General features: G+C 49.8%; 1 protein-coding gene across 1 annotated transcript in view; it reads right to left on the reverse strand.

Moving 5' to 3' along the window:
- Positions 1-1,510: 1,510 nt before the first annotated feature.
- Positions 1,511-17,046, reverse strand: part of LOC109885504 (tripartite motif-containing protein 46) — a 21,201-nt gene continuing 5,665 nt past the window's right edge. The window contains exons 3-11 of the mRNA XM_031815956.1: positions 15,877-16,075; positions 13,184-13,330; positions 12,899-12,994; positions 12,444-12,697; positions 12,125-12,246; positions 11,701-12,033; positions 4,392-4,621; positions 4,221-4,288; positions 1,511-3,670 (exon numbers count right to left, since the gene is read on the reverse strand). Of these exons, the coding sequence (XP_031671816.1) occupies positions 3,253-3,670; positions 4,221-4,288; positions 4,392-4,621; positions 11,701-12,033; positions 12,125-12,246; positions 12,444-12,697; positions 12,899-12,994; positions 13,184-13,330; positions 15,877-16,075 (1,867 nt within the window). The 3' untranslated portion in view covers positions 1,511-3,252. The remainder of the gene's footprint in view (positions 3,671-4,220; positions 4,289-4,391; positions 4,622-11,700; positions 12,034-12,124; positions 12,247-12,443; positions 12,698-12,898; positions 12,995-13,183; positions 13,331-15,876; positions 16,076-17,046) is intronic.

Here is a 17,046-nt window from a genome sequence, read left to right on the forward strand (position 1 = left end):
AAAGAATTCAGCCCACCACTGATTCCAATGGCTGTCATGTTTAATATGAAGGGAAAACATCCCAGATTGCAGTTCCTAGAGCTTCCACTAGATGTCAACAGTCTTTAGAAAGAGTTTCAGCCTTGTTTTTGGAAAAATGAGCTAGAATTTGTAGCTTTTCTAAGTGGCTCCCATTTTCGTTGTAGTGTTTTAACGAGCGTGGATGAGAGCACGTACTTTGTTGTTTATCTCCGGTAAAGACAATAACGATTCTCCGTCTTAAATTTGATCGTTTATTACGTATTAGGGTACCTGAGGTTTGATTATAAACGTTGTTTGACTTGTTTGGAGAAGTTTATTGGTAACATTTGGGATTCACTTTGTATGCATTTTGACAAAGCAGCTGGATTAACAAGAAGTTCAGCTTTTTTATGATGTATGACACTTGTATTTTCATGAATGTTGAATATTACTATTTCTATCATTTGAATTTCGCACTCCTATTGTCGAGGTGGGTCGCTAGCGCCACATCTAGCACAAAGGGGTTTTAACAGGTGTGCCTTGTTAAAAGTTAATTTGTGGAATTGATTTCCTCGTTAATGCATTTGAGCCAATCAGTTGTGTTGTGACAAGGTAGGGGTGGTATACAGAAGATAGTCCTATTTGGTAAAAGACCAAGTCCATATTATGGCAAGAACAGCTCAAATAAGCAAAGGGAAACGACAGTCCATCATTACTTTAAAACATGGCTCTCATGGCTCTCAACATGGCTCTCAGGACCGCCACAGGAAAGGAAGACCCAGAATTACCTCTGCTGCAGAGGATAAGTTCATTAGAGTTAACTGCACATCAGACTGCAGCCCAAATAAACGCTTCACAGAGTTCAAGTAACATACACATCTCAACATCAGCTGTTCAGAGGAGACTGCGTGAATCAGGCCTTCATGTTTGAAATGCTGCAAAGAAACCACTACTAAAGGACAAATAATAAGAAGAGACTTGCTTGGGCCAAGAAACATGAGAAATGTACATTAGACTGGTGGAAATCTGTCCTTTGGTCTGACGAGTCCAAATTTGAGATTTTTGGTTCCAACTGCAGAGTCTTTGTGAGAAGCAGAGTTGGTAAACGGATGATCTCTGCATGTGTTGGTCCCACCGTGAAGCATGGAAGAGGAGGAGTGATGGTGTGGGGGTGCTTTGCTGGTGACACTGTCTGTGATTTATTTAGAATTCAAGGCACACTTAACCAGCATGGCTACCACAGTATTCTGCAGCGATACACCACCTCATCTGGTTTAGTGGGACTATCATTTGTTTTTTAACAGGACAATAACTCAACACACCTCCAGGCTGTGAAAGGGCTATTTGATCAAGAATGATGGACTGCTGCTTCAGATGGCCTGGCCTCCACAAATATATTTGTTTAACACTTTGGTTACTACATGATTCCAAATTTGTTATTTAGTTTTGATGTCTTCACTATTATTCTACAATGTAGAAAATAGTCAAAATACACTTTTGACACGTACTGTGTATATATATCTCCCTCTCTCTTTGTCTCTCTCTCTCACACACACACGTACACACATGCATTCAAGTAAAAATACACACTCACACACACACACTCAATATACTGTATGAATACTGACAGTCTGAGCCTCGACCCTGTAAGATCTATCTTTTTAGTAATAATCTGTTGAGTAAAAATGTATTATTGCCAGTCATAATAATCATAAAAGCTATGAATAAAAAGCTATAAAACAGTATAAATATTCAGCCAGCTCAGATGAGAATGATAAAATAAGTATAATCATTTTAATTCCGGTGAACACACACACATCCTAAATCTTCCCATTGACATCAACACATGATTTACGCAAAATCCTTTCTATCCATAATGTGTAAATCCCATTCATCTCTATTTTGTCTCAAACTATAGACTAGATATGTATACCCTCTTGATTTGTAATACATGTTTGAAGCTTATGAGAGAATCTTGTGAGCATTTTGGTTTCAAACAATAAGATCTATGTGAAGTGCAGGTAGCATGAGTCCTAACAGATAACGCCCACTCATGAGTCATTTAACATGTAACATCCCACTCATGAGTCATTTAACAGTTAACAGTTAACATCCCACTCATGAGTCATTTAACAGCTAACGTCCCACTCATGAGTCATTTACCAGTTAACGTCCCACTCATGAGTCATTTAACAGTTAACGTCCCACGCATGAGTCATTTACCAGTTAACGTCCCACTCATGAGTCATTTACCAGTTAACGTCCCACTCATGAGTCATTTACCAGTTAACGTCCCACTCATGAGTCATTTAACAGTTAACGTCCCACTCATGAGTCAAATACCAGTTAACGTCCCACTCATGAGTCATTTAACAGTTAACGTCCCACTCATGAGTCATTTACCAGTTAACGTCCCACTCATGAGTCATTTAACAGTTAACGTTCCACTCATGAGTCATTTACCAGTTAACATCCCACTCATGAGTCATTTAACAGTTAACGTCCCACTCATGAGTCATTTAACAGTTAACGTTCCACTCATGAGTCATTTAACAGTTAACGTCCCACTCATGTGTCATTTAACAGTTAACGTCCCACTCATGAGTCCTTTAACGGTTAACATCCAACTCATGAGTCCTTTAAAAGTTAACATCCCACTCATGAGTCAATTACCAGTTAACGTCCCACTCATGAGTCATTTAACAGTTATCGTCCCACTCATGAGTCATTTAACAGTAAACGTCCCACTCATGAGTCATTTAACAGTTAAAGTCCCACTCATGAGTCATTTAACAGTAAACGTCCCACTCATGAGTCATTTAACAGTTAACGTCCCACTCATGAGTCATTTAACAGTAAACGTCCCACTCATGTGTCATTTAACAGTTAACGTCACACTCATGAGTCTTTTAACAGTTAACATCCAACTCATGAGTCCTTTTAAAGTTAACATCCCACTCACGAGTCAATTACCAGTTAACATCCCACTCATGAGTCCTTTAACAGTTAACGTCCCACTCATGAGTCCTTGTCAGATGCAACACAGCAACAGTTGGAATCACAGAATACACGTATCCTGATGTAACCTGCAGAACGCTTTATAATCCCCTGGATTCCGGGACATTGACATTCTTCTATTCTGCAAAATGTACATCATCAACAGTTGCAGGCATTACAAATGAAACCTAAACATAAACAAGTAAACATCAAGTTGATGAAGGGTCTTTCCAAATCATTCCACTCCATACTTCTTCAGTTACCTAAATTGGTGGCGCGTGATTGGATGGTGACCCTTCTGTGCAGTGGCTCCTCTGTGCTCCGATTGGCCACCAGCTCCTGCAGCTGCAGTGCCCCTCCACCAATGAAACAAAAGGCCGGGCACACAGGGGCAGAGCAATCCACATGCCCCTCCCACAGGGTACGCAGCGAGTGGGCGTCGTAGAACGTGACCCGCCCCTTTTCGAAGTCCAGACAAACCCCCAGGCGTGGGGGCAGGGGGGCAGTAGGAGGGCCATGGTTGTTTCCATGGGTACTGTGGGTACTGTGGTGTAAGTTTGCTGCCCCCTGGGGTAAGAGGACCTTGCCCATGCCCATGGTGAGGAAGCAAAAGGGAGGGGAGGAGTCTGGGGAATCGTCAGCCCCACTGTCATGGCCACTGTCTGGGTCATAGCTGGAGAGAGGGAAGGGGTTGGGGAGAGAGAGGGGAGGGGGAGAGAGAGGAGGGGGAACGGGAAGAGAGAGGGAAGGGGTCGGGGAGTGAGGAAGAGGGAGGACGGGGGAGACAGTTTACTTGGTTAGTTTTAGTGTCATTGGAACCACTTCTTTACTACCCCCTACCTCTACCTACCTCCATCTGTCCCCCTACCTCTACCTCCCTCTGTCCCCCTACCTCTACCTCCCTCTGTCCCCCTACCTCTACCTCCCTCTGTCCCTCTACCTCTACCTCCCTCTGTCCCCCTCCCTCTACCTCCCTCTGTCCCCCCTCCCTCTCCATCCCTCCCTCTACCTCCCTCTGTCCCCCCTCCCTCTACCTCCCTCTGTCCCCCTCCCTCTCCATCCCTCCCTCTACCTCCCTCTGTCCCCCTCCCTCTCCATCCCTCCCTCTACCTCCCTCTGTCCCCCCTCCCTCTCCATCCCTCCCTCTGTCCCCCCCTCCCTCTCCATCCCTCCCTCTACCTCCCTCTCCATCCTTCCCTCTACCTCCCTCTCTCCTCTCTCACCGGGGGCTGGCCATGTCCTGGGGAAGGTGGAACCACTCCTGGAGCTTGGCCTCCTGTCCAACTCCCACCTGAGGAACGCAGAGAGAAAAATGACAAATTAGATTGAAAAAGTTACACACACCCACGCACGTATGCACACACACACACACACACAAAATCTCTATTTCTCACCTTGACCAGGTAGGAGCCGGGCTCCACCGAGCATGCCCAGTAGTGCCTTCCCTGGGTGATGGCCAGGTCGCCTATGAGGAGGTCAGAGGTCAGGTGACAGGAAGTGAGGGAGCGGTCAGCGGCCTGCAGAAGGGAGAGGCCGGGCACGCTGCGGGCATACGTCTGTCCTTTACCCAGAGCCAGTCGGTCAGCATGCAAACCCCAGCGAGAGTCCAGAGAGAAACACAACACTGACGGAGGAGGGAGAGGGGGAGGAGGAGGAGGAGAGGAGAGGAAGAGGGGGAGGGGGAAAGGAGGAGGAGGAGAGGGAGAGGGGGAGGAGGAGGAGAGGGGGAGGAGGAGGAGAGGGGGAGGAGGAGGAGAGGGAGAGGAGAGGGAGAGGGGGAGGAGGGGGAGGAGAGGGAGAGTAGGAGGAGGAGAGGGGGAGGAGGAGGAGAGGAGGAGGAGGAGAGGGAGAGGAGGAGGAGAGGGGGAGGGGGAGGAGAGGGAGAGGTGGGGGAGGGGTGAGAGGGGAGGAGGAGGAGAGGGAGAGGGGGAGGAGAGGGAAAGGGGGAGGAGGAGGAGAGGGAAAGGGGAGGAGGAGGAGAGGGAGAGGGGGAGGAGAGGGAGAGGGGGTGGAGGAGGAGGAGAGGAGGAGGAGGAGAGGGGGAGAGGGAGGAGGAGGAAAGGAGGAGGAGGAAGAGGAGGAGAGGGGGAGGAGGAGGAGGAAGAGGAGAGGGAGGGGGAGGAGGAGGGGGGAGAGGGGGAGGAGGAGGAGGAGGAAGAGGGGGAGGAGAGGAGGAGGAGGAGAGGGGGAGGAGGAGGAGAAGGAGGAGAAGGAGAGAGGGCGGAGAGGGAGAGGGAGAGGGGGAGGAGGAGGAGAGGGAGAGGAAAAGGAGGGACAGTGAGAGGAGGAGGAGGGAGAAGAGGATGTAGAGGAAAGGTAGGGGAAGAGGAAGAGGAGGGAGAGAGGGGGAGGAGGAGGAGAGGAGGAGGAGGAGGAGAGGGGGAGGAAGGAGGAAGAAGGAGAAGAGGAGAGGGGGAGGAAGAGGAGGGACAGTGAGAGGAGGAGGAGGGAGAAGAGGATGTAGAGGAGAGGTAGGGGAAGAGGAAGAGGAAGAGGACGGAGAGGGGGAGGAAGGGGAAGGGTTTGATATAGCATCAGGGAGAGGAGCAGAGGAGCAGACCTGCTTACATCTACAGGAAACTGATGCATTCTGGAGGAATAAATACACCCCAGGAAAGAGGGGGAACGAGGAGAGCAGGAAATAAAAAGCAGTTTCTCTCCTTCTAAAGAGGGAGAGAAACCTAGCCCAATACAGGTACAACTGCTGATCACTGATCAGGTTTTGAGAAATTAATAAACTAATCTCCTTTAGTAAGCCACATGAACACTTAATAACACAGGAGACTGGGGGAGTGTTTATACAGTATGGACAGTGTGAGGACAGAGAGGGAGAGATGTTGATAAAGAGAGAGAGAGAGAGAGGTAGGAGAAGGACAAAGAGGGAGAGATGTTGATAAAGAGAGAGAGAGAGGTAGGAGAAGGACAGAGAGGGAGAGATGTCGATAAAGAGAGAGGTAGGAGAAGGACAGAGAGGGAGAGATGTTGATAAAGAGAGAGAGAGGTAGGAGAAGGACAGAGAGGGAGAGATGTTGATAAAGAGAGAGAGAGGAAGGAGAAGGACAGAGAGGGAGAGATGTTGATAGAGAGAGAGAGGTAGGAGAGGGACAGAGAGGGAGAGATGTCGATAAAGAGAGAGAGAGAGGTAGGAGAAGGACAGAGAGGCAGAGATGTCGATAAAGCGAGAGAGAGAGAGGTAGGAGAAGGACAGAGAGGGAGAGATGACGATAAAGCGAGAGAGAGAGAGGTAGGAGAAGGACAGAGAGGGAGAGATGTTGATAAAGAGAGAGAGAGAGGTGGGAGAAGGACAGAGAGGGAGAGATGTTGATAAAGAGAGAGAGAGGAAGGAGAAGGACAGAGAGGGAGAGATGTTGATAGAGAGAGAGAGGTAGGAGAAGGACAGAGAGGGAGAGATGTTGATAAAGAGAGAGAGAGAGGTAGGAGAGGGAGAGATGTCGATAAAGAGAGAGAGAGAGGTAGGAGAAGGACAGAGAGGCAGAGATGTCGATAAAGCGAGAGAGAGAGAGAGGTAGGAGAAGGACAGAGAGGGAGAGATGTCGATAAAGCGAGAGAGAGAGAGGTAGGAGAAGGACAGAGAGGGAGAGATGTTGATAAAGAGAGAGAGAGAGGTGGGAGAAGGGCAGAGAGGGAGAGATGTTGATAAAGAGAGAGAGAGAGAGAGAGGTAGGAGAAGGACAGAGAGGGAGAGATGTCGATAAAGAGAGAGAGAGGTAGGAGAAGGACAGAGAGGGAGAGATGTCAATAAAGAGAGGGAGAGAGAGGTAGGAGAAGGACAGAGAGTGAGAGATGTCGATAAAGAGAGAGAGAGGTAGGAGAAGGACAGAGTGAGAGATGTTGATAAAGAGAGAGAGGGAGAGAGGTAGGAGAGGGAGAGATGTCGATAAAGAGAGAGAGAGGTAGGAGAAGGACAGAGAGGGAGAGATGTCGATAAAGAGAGAGAGAGAGAGAGGTAGGAGAAGAACAGAGAGTGAGAGATGTCGATAAAGGGAGAGAGAGAGGTAGGAGAAGGACAGAGAGTGAGAGATGTCGATAAAGAGAGAGAAAGAGAGGTAGGAGAAGGACAGAGAGGGAGAGATGTTGATAAAGAGAGAGGGAGAGGTAGGAGAAGGACAGAGAGGGAGAGATGTTGATAAAGAGAGAGAGAGAGGTAGGAGAAGGACAGAGAGGGAGAGATGTCGATCAAGAGAGAGAGAGAGAGAGAGAGAGAGGTAGGAGAAGGACAGAGAGGGAGATATGTCTATAAAGAGAGAGAGAGAGGTAGGAGAAGGACAGAGTGAGAGATGTCAATAAAGAGAGGGAGAGAGAGGTAGGAGAAGGACAGAGAGGGAGAGATGTCGATAAAGAGAGAGAGAGAGAGGTAGGAGAAGGACAGAGAGGGAGAGATGTCGATAAAGAGAGAGAGAGGTAGGAGAAGGACAGAGTGAGAGATGTCAATAAAGAGAGGGAGAGAGAGGTAGGAGAAGGACAGAGAGGGAGAGATGTCGATAAAGAGAGAGAGGGAGGAGAAGGACAGAGTGAGAGATGTCGATAAAGAGAGAGAAAGAGGTAGGTGAAGGACAGAGAGGGAGAGCTGTCGATAAAGAGAGAGAGAGGTATGAGAAGAACAGAGAGTGAGAGATGTCGATAAAGAGAGAGAGAGAGAGGTAGGAGAAGGACAGAGAGTGAGAGATGTCGATAAAGAGAGAGAGAGAGGTAGGAGAAACACAGAGAGGGAGAGATGTCGATAAAGAGAGAGAGAGAGAGAGGTAGGAGAAGAACAGAGAGTGAGAGATATCGATAAAGGGAGAGAGAGAGGTAGGAGAAGGACAGAGAGTGAGAGATGTCGATAAAGAGAAAGCGAGGTAGGAGAAGGACAGAGAGGGAGAGATGTCGATAAAGAGAGAGAGAGAGGTAGGAGAAGGACAGAGAGGGAGAGATGTCGATAAAGAGAGAGAGAGGTAGGAGAAGGACAGAGAGGGAGAGATGTCGATAAAGAGAGAGAGAGAGAGGTAGGAGAAGAGCAGAGAGTGAGAGATGTCGATAAAGGGAGAGAGAGAGGTAGGAGAAGGACAGAGAGTGAGAGATGTCGATAAAGAGAGAGAAAGAGAGGTAGGAGAAGGACAGAGAGGGAGAGATGTTGATAAAGAGAGAGAGAGGTAGGAGAAGGACAGAGAGGGAGAGATGTCGATAAAGAGAGAGAGAGAGGTAGGAGAAGGACAGAGAGGGAGAGATGTCGATAAAGAGAGAGAGAGGGGTAGGAGAAGGACAGAGAGGGAGAGATGTTGATAAAGAGAGAGAGAGGTAGGAGAAGGACAGAGAGGGAGAGATGTCGATAAAGAGAGAGAGAGAGAGGTAGGAGAAAGACAGAGAGGGAGAGATGTCTATAAAGAGAGAGAGAGGTAGGAGAAGGACAGAGTGAGAGATGTCAATAAAGAGAGGGAGAGAGAGGTAGGAGAAGGACAGAGAGGGAGAGATGTCGATAAAGAGAGAGAGGGAGGAGAAGGACAGAGTGAGAGATGTCGATAAAGAGAGAGAAAGAGGTAGGTGAAGGACAGAGAGGGAGAGATGTCGATAAAGAGAGAGAAAGAGAGGTAGGAGAAGAACAGAGAGTGAGAGATGTCGATAAAGAGAGAGAGAGAGGTAGGAGAAGGACAGAGAGTGAGAGATGTCGATAAAGAGAGAGAGAGAGGTAGGAGAAACACAGAGAGGGAGAGATGTCTATAAAGAGAGAGCGAGAGAGGTAGGAGAAGGACAGAGAGGGAGAGATGTTGATAAAGAGAGAGAGAGGTAGGAGAAGGACAGAGAGGGAGAGATGTCGATAAAGAGAGAGGTAGGAGAAGGACAGAGGGAGAGATGTCGATAAAAAGAGAGAGAGAGAGAGGTAGGAGAAGGACAGAGAGGAGAGATGTCGATAAAGAGAGAGAGAGGTAGGAGAAGGACAGAGAGGGAGAGATGTCGATAAAGAGAGAGAGAGAGAGGTAGGAGAAGGACAGAGAGGTAGAGATGTTGATAAAGAGAGAGAGAGAGAGAGAGAGGTAGGAGAAGACAGAGAGGGAGAGATGTCGATAAAGCGAGAGAGAGAGAGGTAGGAGAAGGACAGAGAGGGAGAGATGTTGATAAAGAGAGAGAGAGAGGTGGGAGAAGGACAGAGAGGGAGAGATGTTGATAAAGAGAGAGAGAGAGAGGTAGGAGAAGGACAGAGAGGGAGAGATGTCGATAAAGAGAGAGAGAGAGGTAGGAGAAGGACAGAGAGCGAGAGATGTTGATAAAGAGAGGAGAGAGGTAGGAGAAGGACAGAGAGGGAGAGATGTCGATAAAGAGAGAGAGAGAGAGAGGTAGGAGAAGGACAGAGAGGGAGAGATGTCAATAAAGAGAGGGAGAGAGAGGTAGGAGAAGGACAGAGAGTGAGAGATGTCGATAAAGAGAGAGAGAGGTAGGAGAAGGACAGAGTGAGAGATGTTGATAAAGAGAGAGAGGGAGAGAGGTAGGAGAGGGAGAGATGTCGATAAAGAGAGAGAGAGGTAGGAGAAGGACAGAGAGGGAGAGATGTCGATAAAGGGAGAGAGAGAGGTAGGAGAAGGACAGAGAGTGAGAGATGTCGATAAAGAGAGAGAGAGAGGTAGGAGAAGGACAGAGAGCGAGAGATGTTGATAAAGAGAGAGAGAGGTAGGAGAAGGACAGAGAGGGAGAGATGTCGATAAAGAGAGAGAGAGAGAGGTAGGAGAAGGACAGAGAGGGAGAGATGTCGATAAAGAGAGAGACAGAGGTAGGAGATGGACAGAGAGGGAGAGATGTCGATAAAGAGAGAGAGAGGTAGGAGAAGGACAGAGAGGGAGAGATGTTGATAAAGAGAGAGAGAGGTAGGAGAAGGACAGAGAGGGAGAGATGTCGATAAAGAGAGAGAGAGAGGTAGGAGAAGGACAGAGAGGGAGAGATGTCGATAAAGAGAGAGAGAGAGGTAGGAGAAGGACAGAGAGGGAGAGATGTTGATAAAGAGAGAGAGAGGTAGGAGAAGGACAGAGAGGGAGAGATGTCGATAAAGAGAGAGAAAGAGAGAGGTAGGAGAAGGACAGAGAGGGAGAGATGTCTATAAAGAGAGAGAGAGGTAGGAGAAGGACAGAGTGAGAGATGTCAATAAAGAGAGGGAGAGAGAGGTAGGAGAAGGACAGAGAGGGAGAGATGTCGATAAAGAGAGAGAGAGAGGTAGGAGAAGGACAGAGAGGGAGAGATGTCTATAAAGATAGAGAGAGGTAGGAGAAGGACAGAGTGAGAGATGTCAATAAAGAGAGGGAGAGAGAGGTAGGAGAAGGACAGAGAGGGAGAGATGTCGATAAAGAGAGAGAGGGAGGAGAAGGACAGAGTGAGAGATGTCGATAAAGAGAGAGAAAGAGGTAGGTGAAGGACAGAGAGGGAGAGATGTCGATAAAGAGAGAGAAAGAGAGGTAGGAGAAGAACAGAGAGGGAGAGATGTCTATAAAGAGAGAGCGAGAGAGGTAGGAGAAGGACAGAGAGGGAGAGATGTTGATAAAGAGAGAGAGAGGTAGGAGAAGGACAGAGAGGGAGAGATGTCGATAAAGAGAGAGGTAGGAGAAGGACAGAGGGAGAGATGTCGATAAAAAGAGAGAGAGAGAGAGGTAGGAGAAGGACAGAGAGGGAGAGATGTCGATAAAGAGAGAGAGAGGTAGGAGAAGGACAGAGAGGGAGAGATGTCGATAAAGAGAGAGAGAGAGAGGTAGGAGAAGGACAGAGAGGTAGAGATGTTGATAAAGAGAGAGAGAGAGAGAGAGGTAGGAGAAGGACAGAGAGGGAGAGATGTCGATAAAGCGAGAGAGAGAGAGGTAGGAGAAGGACAGAGAGGGAGAGATGTTGATAAAGAGAGAGAGAGAGGTGGGAGAAGGACAGAGAGGGAGAGATGTTGATAAAGAGAGAGAGAGAGAGGTAGGAGAAGGACAGAGAGGGAGAGATGTTGATAAAGAGAGAGAGAGAGAGGTAGGAGAAGGACAGGGAGGGAGAGATGTTGATAAAGAGAGAGAGAGGTAGGAGAAGGACAGAGAGGGAGATGTCGATAAGGAGAGAGAGAGAGAGAGGTAGGAGAAGGACAGAGAGTGGGATGGTAGGGTTCTTCTGAGATGAATCAAGTACAGAGGGTTAGCAAGGTGAAAGACAGGAAGGAAAGATAGGGAGATAAAGGGATGGAGGGATGGAGAGAGGATAGAGGGATGGAGAGAGGATGGAGGGATGGAGAGAGGATGGAGGGATGGAGAGAGGATGGAGGGATGGAGAGAGGATGGAGGGATGGATGGAGAGAGGATGGGGGATGGAGAGAGGATGGAGAGAGGATGGAGGGATGGAGAGAGGATGGAGAGAGGATGGGGGATGGAGAGAGGATAGAGAGAGGATGGAGAGAGGATGGAGGGATGGAGAGAGGATGGAGAGAGGATGGAGTGATGGAGAGACGATGGAGAGAGGGTGGAGGGATGGAGAGAGGATAGAGAGAGGATGGAGAGAGGATGGAGGGATGGAGAGAGGGCCGGGGGGTGGGGCTGGGTTACAGAACAGAGGGAGTGGGTTATGCAGAGAGAAGATGAGGGAATTGAGAAGGTGAAGGGATAGATTGGGACAAAAGAGGAATTGACTTTTTAAACAATTGCCCAACAATAATTGTATCATGAATTGCATATGTATGTGTCTGTGTGTGTGTCTCACCTGGTGCGGGTGGTGTGTGCAGGTAAACCTCTTCGCTGTACTCTCCAAACCCCGCCTTATTGCTTCCTTTCACCCTTAACACATACACACTGTCCATCTCCAGCCTGTCAATCACAGCACTAGTCCCGCCCACCTCCTCCAGGCGTTGCCACACCAGTGGAGCATTGGGGCTCCTGACCTCTCCTCCCCAGCCTGCCTCGGTCAATCCCATTCGCCGCTGGAACTCCACGGAGAAGTGCCAGGCAGGGGCGGAGTCCTGGGGGAGTCGCCAGCACAGGAACAGCTGGTCATAGGCCAGCGTGCGCTGAGTGTCAATCACAGGAGCCAATGGGGCTGTAGCAGGGGCGGGGCAGAGAAGAAAAGGGAGTTATATTGGTGGATGGGATGAGTTAGCTTTCAGATCTAACCTCTTACACGGACGGACCTCTTATGTATCCCATGCTGCTGATGAGTTTCACTTCTCTGGAGGCGTCCATGTGGAAGTGTCTGAAGGAGGGATCAGCCGAGAGAGAGAAACACTGCAGATTCTCTATGGCTTTCACCAGCCTGGAGAGAGAGAAAGAGAGAGAGTCAGAGACAGAGAAAAAGAGAGAGAAATAGCGAGAGAGAAAATAGAAACGGGGAGAGAGAAAATATAGAGGGGGGCGTGGCTGGTAAGTGTTAATTGTTGATATTGCACCTGTTATTTACCCACGGTGTGTGTGTGCGCGTGCGCATGTGTGTCTTGCATCTACCCCCCGTACCTGTTGTGGGTGATTCGTGCGGCCTGTACGAAGCAGGGTTGGTCGGTCTCTTTGAGCAGCTCCTGTGTGTAGGCCATTAAACCGCCGTGCTCCTGCAGACCCCTCCTCTCAGACACCTGGGCCGACAGGGCCTCCCCCCTCCTCAGCCGGGCCCCCTCCAGGGCCAGGGTCAACGCTCCCTGTCGCTCCACTAGAGACGCCCCCAGCTCCCTCACAGACTGGGACAACTGCTCCCTCGCCAACGCACTGTTCAACTAGAGAGGGAGTTGAGAGGGGGTTTAAGGGGATGTGGTAGAGGGAGAGAGGGGGGGGGGGGGGGAGGGAGAGGGTAGAGGGAGGGAAAGAAGAGCATGAAGGTTATACTGTGATGGAGAGAAAGAGGCAATCGAAGGATAGAGGGAAGAAAGTAGTGGATTGGACGAAAGAGAAACAGAAAGGATGGGGAGAGAGTTTACCTCCAAGTGTGTGATGGCACTCTCCAGCTGAGTTATCTGAGCCTTTACTGTGTCCTGATTGGCCAGAATGTAGTTGATCTCCTTGGTGATTTTGTCCTCAGGTGTTAAGAGAGACAGATGACAATATCAGCAAGCAAACATGTAGTTTCATGGTTTAACAGACAGACAGACAGACAGACAGACAGACAGACAGACAGACAGACAGACAGACAGACAGACAGACAGACAGACAGACAGACAGGCAGGCAGGCAGGCAGGCAGGCAGGCAGACAGACAGACAGACACCTTTAGTGCCTGGCAGGCCTGTGCGATGGGCGCCACCTTGTGGCCGTGGTGGACTCTGTGGAGCTTACAGACAGGACACAGCAGCCTCTGGCAGGAGCGACAGTACCACAACAACCTCTCCTGCTCATGCTCCAGACACGTTAGGACCTAATAGGGGAGAACGGAGGAGAGGAGGAGAGGAGGGGGGGAAGGAGGAGAGGGCAAGAGGGGAGGGGGGGAGGAGGAGAGGAGAGAGGGGGGGAAGGAGGAGAGGAGGAGAGGAGGGGGGGAAGGAGGAGAGGGCAAGAGGGGAGGGGGGGAGGAGGAGAGGAGAGAGGGGGGAAGGAGGAGAGGTCAAGAGGGGGGGGGGGGGAGGAGGAGAGAGGGGGGGAGGAGGAGAGGGGAGAGGGCAAGAGGGGAGGGGGAGGATGGGAGAGGAGAGAGGGCAAGAGGGGAGGGGGGGAGAAGGAGGAGAGGGCAAGAGGGGAGGGGGGAGAAGGAGGAGAGGGGAGAGGGCAAGAGGGGAGGGGGAGAAGGAGGAGAGGGGGAGGGGCAAGAGGGGAGGGGGAGAAGGAGGAGAGGAGAGAGGGCAAGGGGGGAGGGGGGAGAAGGAGGAGAGGAGAGAGGGCAAGGGGGAGGGGGAGAAGGAGGAGAGGAGAGGAGAGAGGGGGAGGGGGAGAAGGAGGAGAGGAAAGAGGGCAAGGGGGAGGGGGGGAGAAGGAGGGAGAGGAAAGAGGGCAAGGGGGAGGGGGGAGAAGGAGGAGAGGAGAGAGGGCAAGAGGGGAGGAGGGTGGGAGAGGAGGAAGAAGATATAACAGGAGGAGGAAGAAAAAGGAGGTCACCAGCCAAACTCACAGAGAGTCACTGTGGAGGAAACACAGTGAAGGAGAGCAAGAGAGAGGTACAGTAGAGGCAACACGTTGGAAGGAGAGAGAGCAGGTATCAGTAGCAGGAAACACGTGAAGGAGAGAGAGAGTACGAGTAGCTGGAATCAGGTGAAGGAGAGAGCCGAGGTACAGTGAGATTGGACACGTTGAAGGAAAGAGAAGAGGTACCAGTAGAGGAAACACGTGAAGGAGAGAGAGAGTACAGTAGAGGAAACACGTGAAGGAGAGAGAGAGGGACTGTAGAGGAAACAGGTGAAGGAGAGAGAGAGAGGGACTGTAGAGGAAACAGGTGAAGGAGAGAGAGAGGTACAGTAGAGGAAACACGTGAAGGAGAGAGAGAGGTACAGTAGAAGGTAACACGTGAAGGAGAGAGAGGGACTGTAGAGGAAACAGGTGAAGGAGAGAGAGAGAGGGACGTAGAGGAAACAGGTGAAGGAGAGAGAGAGGTTACAGTAGAGGAAACAGGTGAAGGAGAGAGAGGTACAGTAGAGGAAACAGGTGAAGGAGAGAGAGGTACAGTAGAGGAAACAGGTGAAGGAGAGAGAGGTACAGTAGAGGAAACAGGTGAAGGAGAGAGAGAGAGGGACTGTAGAGGAAACAGGTGAAGGAGAGAGAGAGGTACTGGAGAGGAAAACAGGTGAAGGAGAGAGAGGTACAGTAGAGGAAACAAGTGAAGGAGAGAGAGGTACAGTAGAGGAAACAGGTGAAGGAGAGAGAGAGGTACAGTAGAGGAAACAGGTGAAGGAGAGAGAGAGGTACAGTAGATGAAACAGGTGAAGGAGAGAGAGAGGTACTGTAGAGGAAACAGGTGAAAGAGAGAGAGAGAGGTACAGTAGAGGAAACAGGTGAAGGAGAGAGAGAGGTACAGTAGAGGAAACAGGTGAAGGAGAGAGAGGTACAGTAGATGAAACAGGTGAAGGAGAGAGAGAGGTACTGTAGAAGGAAACAGGTGAAGGAGAGAGAGAGGTACAGTAGAGGAAACAGGTGAAGGAGAGAGAGAGGTACAGTAGAGGAAACAGGTGAAGGAGAGAGAGAGAGGTACAGTAGAGGAAACAGGTGAAGGAGAGAGAGAGGGACTGTAGAGGAAACAGGTGAAAGAGAGAGAGAGGTACAGTAGAGGAAAACAGGTGAAGGAGAGAGAGAGAGGGACTGTAGAGGAAACAGGTGAAGGAGAGAGAGAGAGGGACTGTGGAGGAAACAGGTGAAGGAGAGAGAGAGAGGGACTGTAGAGGAACAGGTGAAAGAGAGAGAGAGAGGGACTGTAGAGGAAACAGGTGAAGGAGAGAGAGAGGACTGTGGAGGAAACAGGTGAGGAGAAGGAGAGAGAGGGACTGTAGAGGACACGAGTGAAGGAGAGAGAGAGAGGGACTGTAGAGGAAACAGGTGAAAGAGAGAGAGAGAGGGACTGTAGAGGAAACAGGTGAAGGAGAGAGAGAGGGACTGTGGAGGAAACAGGTGAAGGAGAGAGAGAGAGGGACTGTAGAGGAAACAGGTGAAAGAGAGAGAGAGAGGGACTGTAGAGGAAACAGGTGAAGGAGAGAGAGAGGGACTGTGGAGGAAACAGGTGAAGGAGAGAGAGAGAGGGACTGTAGAGGACACGAGTGAAGGAGAGAGAGAGGGACTGTGGAGGAAACAGGTGAAGGAGAGAGAGAGAGGGACTGTGGAGGAAACAGGCGAATGAGAGAGAGAGAGGGACTGTAGAGGAAACAGGTAAAGAAGTTATAGAGATATGGATACAGAGAAGAGGGAAATACAATGTCATGAACATAATTAACCCCTACATACACCCCCCAAATACTATGTAAAACACCACACACACACACATACCTTGGGTCTGAAGTTGTTGGTGGGCAGTATGTGTTCGTGTTGGGAGCGGAGAGTACCCCAGGGGTGGTAGAGCTTGAAACACTCGTTGCAGAAGTTGGACCTGCAGTCAGCACAGCCCTTAGTGGCCTCCAAGGACTGAGGAGCCTTACAGAAGCCACACATTATAGCCACGCTGCCCAGGCTCACTGTGTGTCTGTACCTGGAGCCAGACAGGGGAGGGGGAGAAACAGTGGAGAGGGTGGGGGTTGATACAAAAGAGGAGAGTGAGAACACAGAGCAACATTAAACCATAATGATGTCACTGTCCAAGATCACTGTAGAGAGAGGGAGAGAGAGAGAGAGAGAGAGAGGCAGAGGCAGAGGCAGAGGCAGAGAGAGAGAGACAGACAGAGAGACAGAGAGAGAGACAGAGAGCAACATTAAACCATAATGATGTCACTGTCCAAGATCACTGTAGAGAGAGAGAGAGAGAGACAGAGAGACAGAGAGAGAGGCAGAGGCAGAGAGAGAGAGAGAGAGACAGACAGACAGAGAGACAGAGAGAGGCAGAGGCAGAGGCAGAGAGAGAGAGAGAGAGAGAGAGAGAGAGACAGACAGACAGACAGACAGACAGACAGACAGACAGACAGACAGACAGACAGACAGACAGAAGGAGAGGGGGGATGAGCTAAATGTGCTACTGTACGGTCTATTCTGTTCTGTCCTCGTCTGCTCTGCATTCAGATGTGTTTTTTTTATTTTGTATCCAACTTCCTGACCTGGATCCTTCAGCTGTGTTCTGTGTTCCTGCAGACTGCACTGTTTCTACTTCCAGTGAGCTATGGACTCTCAACATGCCCAGTCTTTACTGACAGAGACAACCCAGCCTCCAGGGGAGAGAGAACAGCTGCAGCAAACTCCTCTGAAACTGCTGCATTTCAAACAATGGATATTATCTCTCTCTCTCTCTCTCTCTCTCTCTCTCTTTCATCCCAATTCTTTCCCACTCTCTCCCTATACCTCTCCCAAATCTCTCTTCCATCCCCTCTCTCTTCCCTTCTCTATGTGAATCTCAGTAGTCTACAAAGGCCTCCTCTCTTCCTCTCTTTCAGATCACTACTAATGAAGGAAAGGAAACAAGGAAAGGAGGCTATTCATGAGAATCACAATGTCTATTGGTTTGTCTCTTGA

This window comes from Oncorhynchus kisutch, unplaced genomic scaffold (assembly GCF_002021735.2).
Source record: "Oncorhynchus kisutch isolate 150728-3 unplaced genomic scaffold, Okis_V2 scaffold712, whole genome shotgun sequence".
NCBI classification, from domain to species: Eukaryota; Metazoa; Chordata; class Actinopteri; order Salmoniformes; family Salmonidae; genus Oncorhynchus; species Oncorhynchus kisutch.